This window comes from Bemisia tabaci, chromosome 3, assembly GCF_918797505.1.
Source record: "Bemisia tabaci chromosome 3, PGI_BMITA_v3".
Classification (NCBI taxonomy): domain Eukaryota; kingdom Metazoa; phylum Arthropoda; class Insecta; order Hemiptera; family Aleyrodidae; genus Bemisia; species Bemisia tabaci.
In genome coordinates, this window is record NC_092795.1 from 51710267 (window position 1) to 51720105 (window position 9839).

Consider the following 9839-nt stretch of genomic DNA (forward strand, 5'->3'; position numbering starts at 1 on the left):
ATCTTTCAGTGTGGCCGCAATCCCTGCTCACTTTCTCTGTTTCTTTCCTGTGGGGTTTCAGGCGGACGGTTTATGATGCTGAAGAGAGCCCATTATTTCCCTAGAGAGTACAATCCCTCTCCGATACTGGTCTTGGATTTTCAGACTTGTATAAGACAGTCTCTACCTTATTGTTTTTCCAGTCAAATTCAAAATTTCTATCTGTAAAATATTAAAGAGGTTTTTGTTTGTCCCGCGCTTTCTCCATTATGTTTTCATTTTTATTCCTTTTCTCTTAGTTTTCCTTGTTTTTCTCTGATTACTTACTGAATTTTATGGTTTATTTTCCAGGTTGATCCTGTGTTCCATAAAGAATTTCTTGCATGGAAACAAAACCCTACTCTAGATAAATCGAATGAATTCATCGCGAGGATATATCGTGAAGACATAGAACAATGTCTTGATTTTAATAATACTCAACTTGCTGAAGAAATAAGGACGGCTGTTGATAACGGAGATATTTTTATTGAGGCTGTGAGTGAAAAAATGAAATCCCCGTTTGCAAAGTAAGTGAATGTATCAATTTAAATTAAATTAGCTTGTAGCAAAAATGTATTGTCTTTGTAAGTTCCAGGATATTGAGCCAAGGAGCTTCCCCTTCCAGCAAAAAATTTTGAAAAATAGAGTCGCAGTTAGAGCAGTTTTGGGCTTTTCTCACAGAGAAGTTGTTCGATTAAACTTTCAAGGATGAAAGACATGCCACACACTTACTTAGCAAAATCCCTCACATTTCTTGTGAGGAGCCAAGTAGATTTCCGAAGAAGCCAAACCCCTCTCAAGTTCCTCCTAGCTCTGCTTATGCTCCCTATTAAGTAATGCTGAAAAAGCAAACCCATCAAAGGTCAAATAAAAACGAATCCTAAAATTATTACGATCACTGAATCAGGGATGTGTAGTTGAAAACACTTATTTCAGTCACCAAAATCCAATGTTTGCTATTTTTACTTTAAGAAAAAATTTGTACAGCTTTCTGACTATCCATATGGTAAAATCTCAGTATCTTACAAATATTTGATAGAATATCTGCTGGTCCTTCTTACACAGTACTGTTTTGTATTTCTACCACCCCTTCATAAGTCAACTTGTATTTGTAACTGCATTAGAGATTTTTCAAAAATCTTCAATCAAACTGGACCATTAAACAATGCATGACTTTTCATATTAATGTATCCTCTATTTTGTTGCAGGAAATGTGTTTTGCTAGATTCCCAAAGCGTTTGTAATTATCGTTTAAGATTAAGCAATAGTGAAACATGGTATCATATATCTCAAATATGCAGGAATAGGGTAAGTGCCAGCAAATCTCTTTTTTTGAATTGTTACCGTCTTATCCTAAGGAACAGATTGTGGTTTTCCAACTTAGGTTCAAATTTAGTCTATAAATGATGTCTCATTATAGAGAGAAAAAGATCATCCAAGCACAGGCATTTCGCGGCAATCGCAGTTATAAACAAATGTTGTATATCAGCTCAAAATGAAGATGTTGGACGGATAATTAGTATAACTTAGTTCGTTTTTATCATAATCTAGCACTGGAACTAAAGGTTTACACCAAAAGATGAATTTTTCAACGGCAAAAAAATTTTGGTCCGGGTACTAGGGTTCTTGGTGGAGGAATGAAGGGTGCTCATTGTTTCCACCCTGACAATGAACGGGTTGCGGACCTCTCCTAGCTGCTCAATAGAGGGTGTCTAGCGAGCGGTCCGGTCATCGCGGCCAGGACTGATGCGTTGCCATTTACGGATTTTAATGCCGAATAAAAAGTATCAGGTTTCGTGAAATGGACTATAATCCTATCCAACCAACTATTTTGTCCACACTAATTTCGAAAAGGGCAGCAATGAAAATATTCAGTGAGTTGTCAAAGTGGTGAGCAGGGAATGCGACAAATGTTGCTTTTATTTTCCAACATCTTTTAGTTTGGAACTACAATTTCTGGCTCATCTGTAAAAATAACACACATTATGTACATAGGGAAACTAATGGTACTACATTTTTTCTAGACTGAGCCAGAAATTGTAGTTCCCAATTGCAAAATGCAGTCCAAATTGATAAACATAGAAAAGACTCCTCCTCTATGTACAACCTTTGCACTATTGAGCCGTATTCTGTCAGTGGAACTTCTTCTATCTTTCACTGTACCTTATTAATTTTCTTTTTTGTTTTTGCCTACAGATAACAGCTGTTTGCAACTTCCTCAATTATTTGCGTTACATTCAAAGAGGTCTTGTTAAGAGTTCAGGTGAGGCACAATTTCTATATTGTAAATTTATGACCCCCCCCCCCCTCCCCCAACAACTAGTAACAAAATAGGTCACTTCAAAGACACAAAGAATATGAGGCCTGTTTTGCTGTATCAACTCTGAAAAAGACAGTAAAATCTTATCATCTTTCACCTTTGTGTAGATTTTTTGCATGAACCTACTCTTTCCCCAAAAACTGGAGGTAGGTAGTATGAGATTAAAACTTTTTATAAAGTTTCTGGAATGTGAAAAAAATTCACGGCAAATGTGACTAAAACTCAGGCAGGAGTGCTCTTATTTGAATGAGAAATTAATAACTGAAAAAATTATCAAACTTTTTAAATGATTACACTTTTCGTATATTGTTGGGCATTTTTATCCTATTGTACTCTTAAGATAATCATAATGCTGATAAATGTTATACTAATGAAAGCAATACTCTTGTTTGTAGGCAGTAGTTGTGGAATGGCTTGCTGCCTATCTCCACACCTTGCTCATTTAACTTTGCAAAATTTTAGCTTTGAAACAAGTCATTTCTGAAACTAGCTTTGTTTGATCGGTGGTATCAAAGAAAAAAGTAACCACTATCTTGTCTCAGAGTTTCCTCCATTTTGTATGGTCCTTCACTCATTGACTTGAAAAAACGGAAATAAAAAAATTTCAAAAAAGTTTTACTGGCATGACTTGCTCAGAAATTGTTTGAATGATAACTTGATTTTTGCGGCGTTAACTCACAATCAGCCGTCCTTGATTTTGGCAGACTAGGTCTGAAAGTCGTCTATCTCTGAACCTTTTCAAATTTCCTCCACAATATGTGAAAATATGAATTATTCTGCCGAGAATCAAATTTTGATAGGAATCAAATCACCACCTTTTTTAATCACTAGTTATGTGTACTTTCCTTCTAGTAAATTAAGTACAAAAAGTAACTTTCTATAATAATTTCAGCAGTATGCTTCTTTTTGCTTAAATTAGTCGATTTACACAACCATCCAAGTTTGAAATAAATATGAAATTCATTTGTATCATTTTATGTTCTTCTTACAAAGTACATATATATAATAGACACTGTACTTTTTTGTTTCTAATATTATTCTGTTTCAATTTCAGTCCATGACATCTATTGGGAAATCATCCGACTACGAAAAGAAATGATGCTTGCTCGTCTTGGACTTTCAATCTCCACATCTTAAAGAATCAAGCTATCAAGAAACATGAACTGAATTAAGTTTTACAAAAAAGGAGTTGTCATCCTCAAAATACTCTCATTTTTTACTGAATTTTATACCTCTTGATCAATACTCTTCCTTTCCTCCAGTATTATAAGCATTTTTACACTTCCCTGATGGATATTTGAATGCTTCCTTAAAACTGGATCATATTGGATTTTATGAGCGAAGTTTCTTACTGATCAGATATGACCCCCAAAGGATGGGATCGTTCCATACATGGAAACAAGAGTGAAATTGGTATCTTGCGTCTCAAAGAATTTTATTTCTTGATCGTATAATAATAATATTTAATCCTCCTTGTCAGTCCTTAATGTAAAATTGTGTAAATGTTCTATAAAAAAAATTAACAGAATCCATGGAGAAGGTTCAAATAATGATAAAACTGTATGTTTGGCCTTCCTGGATTAGTGCTCAACAAGTTGAAAAGAACCGTGTTTCTTGATGCAAACTATATGCGACTGATGGGTTTTCTTTGATCTTAGTAATTTTTGCTGTAATAAAATGGGCTATTTCTTTTCAAAATATCATGGAGTCCACGCTAAGTAAGTTCATGCACTTTTAGATCGCAACAGAAGATCGTGTGATGTCAGTTTAGCATTGAAAGTAAATGCAAGAATGTAATGCTAAATTGGCATCACTCAATGTTCTGTTGCAGTCTAAAAGTGCGTTAAATTTTTAGGCATGGACTCTAGTATCTATCATTCTTGAGGCTAACCTATCTTCAAAATAACGTTACTAATTGATCTGATTTCTCTCTTGAATTGTTGCAATTTTTCTGTTTTTTATTTGGTCCCTCAAAAGATCTAAAATCATTGCATCGAAACGATCTCGACAAAAATTAAATAACCTCGAGTCAAACATTTATAGTAAAATTGATTACATAGGTACATCATTGTACCGCCTCTCTTGTGTTCTCCAAATTAATGTGTTATGGTGGATCTGGCGTGTACTTACAGTTCATATTATCATAGCAGAATTTTGTAAATATGCTGTGTCTTAATGTTATAGCACGAAAATTACATTTAAATCAAGACCAATTCACACAGGTCAGTCATGTCCGTGGACAAGTTTTCAAATTCCTCTGCGCATTGGTGGCGGGAAGTTTAAAAGCAATTCATTTCTAATGGGAACAGTCAATTTCACGTCATACTTGCTGCAGTCAAGTAAAGGTCAGGCAGAGGAGTGAATTTAAAAAAAAATTGCGCAATGACTGACCTGTTTGGATTGGTCTTGATTTGAGTGATCGTGAAAAGTATATTTAAATGAAATAATAGAATGGTGTGAAGTGGCACATGACCAGAATTTTATTCTGAAGATGTATCTACAAAATTTTATACTGATGATTCTAGAATTTTTCTTTCACTAGATCAAGTTTTAAAAAGGAAATCTGTCACCTCCTAAAATTTGTTTGCATAAACCAAAGACTAATTTGTGCTTCAGCTATTTTAATTTTTATCAATCCTACAAGGTTTTAATCCAGTATAAATCGTGTCCAGTCAGATTTTAATAGTTTATAAAAAAATATGTATAAATAAATAGAATAAAGTAAAACCAACGAAATTCGGAGGGCTAAATTACATCAACACACAAATACATATTATATTCTTAATGAGCTTTCCATTTACCTCTCACCCAATTTTTAAGCATATCGTAACATTTTGTGCAATATGATTCTCCTCTTTCATTTTTGTTAATAGCAATATTTTATTTTGTCATGATCAAAGAAAGAAATGTTACAATTTCACTGTAATCGTATGTGTAATTTTCCCTGTATGTCCTTTGAAAATTGATTTCAGACTCTACAAATCAGATCTCTAATTTAAGTTGGTGCAATATCTATAAATAAGCTCACAGGAATCGTTGCTGTTGTCAAACGTTGGAAGATAGATCTAAATACATTCATACCTAAGTTTTAAATGTGATCAATTTACATCACTGTCATTCTTTCAACTAATTTTAGGCTAATTTATACAGCAATCTTCAAGACTGTTAAAGTAGCCATTGCTATGTGAAGTAAATGCATTTTCCAAATTTTAATATGCTATCGCGTTGCAGCTCAGCAGCTCTACGCTAGTATGACAATGAATTTTATTAATTTCATCTTGGCTGCTCATATTGTAAGAAGCCCTATCGAAGAATTTCTGTTCATTAAGTTTGAATTATTTGTAACCAAAGATCTCGAACATTTTGTTACTTTTACCTGTTCATTTTATCGAATTCAAGATTCAATACAAAGGATCCTTTTGATGAAGGCCTTTGGAAAAGAAGGATTTACGCACTTTCATTTTGAAAGCCGCTCCAATTTCAAACATTTGTAGTATGAAATACAGCAGGTAGGTATTCTGTTTCACCTAATCCTTAATTTGGATATTGTGAGTACATATTGGAAAACAATCATACTTTTTATGGAATAACAGGTCACTGCTCAAAAATTTCGAGTGATAGCTAGCATTTCTATTAGTAGAGTATTAATGAACTGTGAACATGTCTGCTCTTTTGTGAGCAAACACTCGCTGTTCACCTTTTCACCTCCTCTGCAGGCATTTATTCTGACTAGAGTAATACATGATCAGATTTTTAGAAATCATAATGAATCAGTTTAAATATACAACACTGAAGGTTCTTACGCCAGAGTGCAAGACACAAAGGTGCTCAAGTCATGAAAAACTTGATTTTGGATCATTGTTGAACCCATTTTGCCGAACTACAGTATAATACACTTACATTGAAGAGCGGTCTTCCCTGATCATGTACAAAGTTGCATACCTATTTTAAGAGCACAAACTCATTTCATTTGTTTCAAAATTAAGATCATTGTGTAAATTATCAAGTTGTAACATATACTCTGGAACATAGGAGTTTTATTCGGAGACTTTTCCTAGTCTATATATATTTTATTTTACTGTTTGATTGCCATCAAATTAACTTATTTTTAGTATTGTAATTAATTATTTGTGCAATCAAAGGAGATGTACATTGTTTATACATTTGTAAATTATTATATACTATATTGAATGAACATGCAGTCATAAATGAATCTCTCTAAACAAAAAACAGTTGTTCTTTTTTTCTACTACAATGGGAAAATTCAGAAAATGAGCATACTCATTTTCCGCATTTTTATTGATTCTAGGTGGCGGCAGCCACCCTGGCCCAATCCTAAAAAACTCCCCCTAAAAAATGACGAGACCAAATGAAAAAAAAAAAAAAAAAATATGGATTAACAAAAATTTAAGTGATGGTAGAAAATATTAAATCAAATTTACAAAGCGAAGCACTATTTTCATATTTCTAATCACATCAAAGGGTCATGAATTTTATGGAGAAAAAAATTTTTGGAGAAAATAAACTAGCATTAAAAACATTGGATAACATAATAGAACAAATTTGGAAACAAATTTGTTATTAATAACCGGAAGTTAGGAAAATAGAAATTTAAAAAAGAGAATAAATAATGAAAGAAAACTAAAATAAATTTCGGAAAATCAAATTTCAAGAAAAATCGGCAGGGATCGAGCTGCTAGCAGATCTCAGCAACCAAGTGATCCCCAAGTCAGCAAATTGAACAGTGTCCAGATAGAGTGAAGAAGCTTTCAAGTTGGTTAAAAGATTTTCTAACTTCATGCTTTCTAACATCTTGTTGAAATATTCCTCTTACGTTTTTGTTACTGTAACTAGTTATTTAGCATCCTCTCAGGTATGTGTTTTGCTTATTTTTTAAGGAGGAAAGACTGCAGTATATATCCATATGCATTGTTACATCAGTGGCGAAGCTGGAACGATCGATTATCGATATTTCCCCATTTGAAGCTATGGTAAAGAATCTATTATTAAGGTGTTCAATATGAACACCCTGTTCATTGATCCTTTTCCATAGGTTCAAGTGGCAGATCAATAGATATATCGCAAAGTACACCGTGTCACTGCACTGCACCTCTGCCGCATGCTGGTGTAGCGAGTGGCTTTTATGGGGAAAGTGACAAAAAATCCTTCATAATTTTTCAACACTGCATTAATATATGGCCTCAGTAATTAATATCGAAATCTTATATTAGATGGGGATTTGAAATGGTTGCAGGGAATCTTGGGACCGCCAGAGTGAAAAGCCTGCCTTTTTGCTGATAAAAATGTTATTTTAAGGGAACTCTTGCTTCGAGTGTCAAATAATTTAGAAAAATAGTCATTAACATTCTTCTTCCAGTCTTAGCTCTTGAGAATTTTGAGGAAATTGCAAAAAAAAAGTTTTTTCCTCTGGAAGATCCGAGACCACATGAAACCGGCTGAATTCTCCCTTTTATTTAAGATCTTGATAATTTTAAAGCCATGAATGAATTTAGCGTTAAAAGTTGTAGGTAGTCGATACCCATTACCATCAGTTTTAATCCACATTCGTAGTTAAAATACAGAAAACTACGATTTTTCCGAAATTTTTGGGGAAAGACCGCGCTGCTCCAAACTGAGGCATTTTCGGAAAACACTCTATTTTTAAGAAGAAAACCTTAAAAAAACTTATTTGAACCGGAAGCTCTGACTACTGCAGTCCCGTCACTCAACCTAGTGCAGACGATATTTAGACAATAGAAAATTTTAACTTCCAAGTAGCATTTTTCAATGGAGAAATTTCAATGTTTTGACATAAAGTTGCGATTTTTGAGCTTGAAAATAGAGAAATAAATTAAATGCTGAATGAAGAAGCTTAAGAAATATTTGAGAAAAAGTGGGCTCGAAAACTATAGAAAGGAGTTGTCACCTGCCAATATCGTAAAACTACTAACAGTCTTTTTTGTACATCCCTCGTATTAGGTTCATTAAATATATCGAAGAGAATGAATGTGTTTTTTAACGCCTTGCCTCGTGGCGGCGAACTTCACCAACTAGAGTGAATGAACATTTGCGGTATTATAAATTGAAGGTGCTTTGATGACATTCTATATCTGTGAGAGTCCAAAATATTTGCTTGACGCACTTTTAGAATGCGACAGAAGATCGCGTGACGTCAGGTTTAGCATTGAAAAAAACAAATTTTCAACGATTATTGTGGTGAAGTTGGACGAAAGCGCCCTTGAGATGAAAAATCAACTCGTTCAACAAGCACAGACAAAAATTCGATTTTGGGCAAAAAAAAAAATTCTCAGTTTTCGATGCCAATCTCTTTTCATTACTCTTTGGGCTGGTTAAAAAAATTAGCATTATAAATATTGTTATACCTAAGAGGTTGAAATGAATTGTTCCCAACATTGGCAAAAGAGCCAGAAAAATTTATCAGCATTTTTCTCAAAGTCTCACTTTATCCTCCCAAAAAAGTCAATTTTTTAGATTTTTGAGTGAGTGTTCATAGCACCAAATGATAAAGAATTGATCGTTTTAAACTATGGTTTCATATTCCACTTCATTTTTTTCCGTTTACCTAAAGGGCGTTCTTGACTAACCCTAACGCATTTACAAAACCTCGCTAAAAATTGAACTTTATTCTGCAATAAGGGGTGACTATTTCCGCCTCATTTGTAAAATCACCTACCTTCATGGGAAAATCAATGACATGTAAGTTGTCTCTAAAATAAGCTAAAAGAAGTAGTCCGATTGTCAGTTTAGTCCTATAACGATGGCCGACACTGCGAAACCACGTAACTCCATTTGCGACCTTCCTGCCGTACTTTGTTGTTCCCTGGGAAACCAGTTAGTGCAATTTTTGAGAAACTGCTTTGAATTTTCTTCTCCGTCAGCAGAATATTCTGTATTAAGCTGTAAAGCTGGCTTGTTCCTCCTCGAAAAAATGCGGTAGGAACGGAAATTATGAAAAACCGCATTGGAGATACCAGTAGCGTGGCGTGCTTTGCGATATATCGATTGATCGGCCATTTAAACCTCTGGAAAAGTATCGATAGACAGGGTGTTCGCAGCGAACACCTAAATAATCGATTATTTACCACAGTTTCAAATGGGGAAATATCGATAGATCGCAAAGCACGCCACGCCACCGGGAGATACGTGGTTTTGTACTTCGGCCAGCGACATGTATTATAAACTGGACTGCATTTTGCAATTTGAAGCTATAATTTCTGGTTCATCTGAAAAAAACTTATGTGCATAGGGAAACTAATGGCACATACGTTGTTTTTAGACCGGGCCGGAATTTATTGCAGTCCAACTGTCCGCACGACTGCAATCGGCAACTGAAGCTAGTCATGATCTTCACAGTGTTAGACTCGCCCAAGAGGTAAGAATGAGCCAAATGCCAATGAAAATATATTTGTATACCCCTTTCTTATCTTCTCGAGTTTCTCTAAGAACGATAACTTATCAACTCTTTACGTTATTCGACGCT

The 9839-nt window shown here is 34.4% G+C and overlaps 1 protein-coding gene across 2 annotated transcripts in view; it reads left to right on the forward strand.

The window, feature by feature from the left end:
* Window positions 1-6490, forward strand: part of LOC109036317 (guanine nucleotide exchange factor for Rab-3A) — a 56425-nt gene extending 49935 nt beyond the window's left edge. For both annotated transcript variants that reach the window (XM_072298591.1, XM_072298592.1), the window contains 4 exons: window positions 331-545; window positions 1227-1326; window positions 2215-2281; window positions 3393-6490. In XM_072298591.1, the coding sequence (XP_072154692.1) occupies window positions 331-545; window positions 1227-1326; window positions 2215-2281; window positions 3393-3475 (465 nt within the window). In that variant the 3' untranslated portion in view covers window positions 3476-6490. The remainder of the gene's footprint in view (window positions 1-330; window positions 546-1226; window positions 1327-2214; window positions 2282-3392) is intronic.
* Window positions 6491-9839: the final 3349 nt, after the last annotated feature.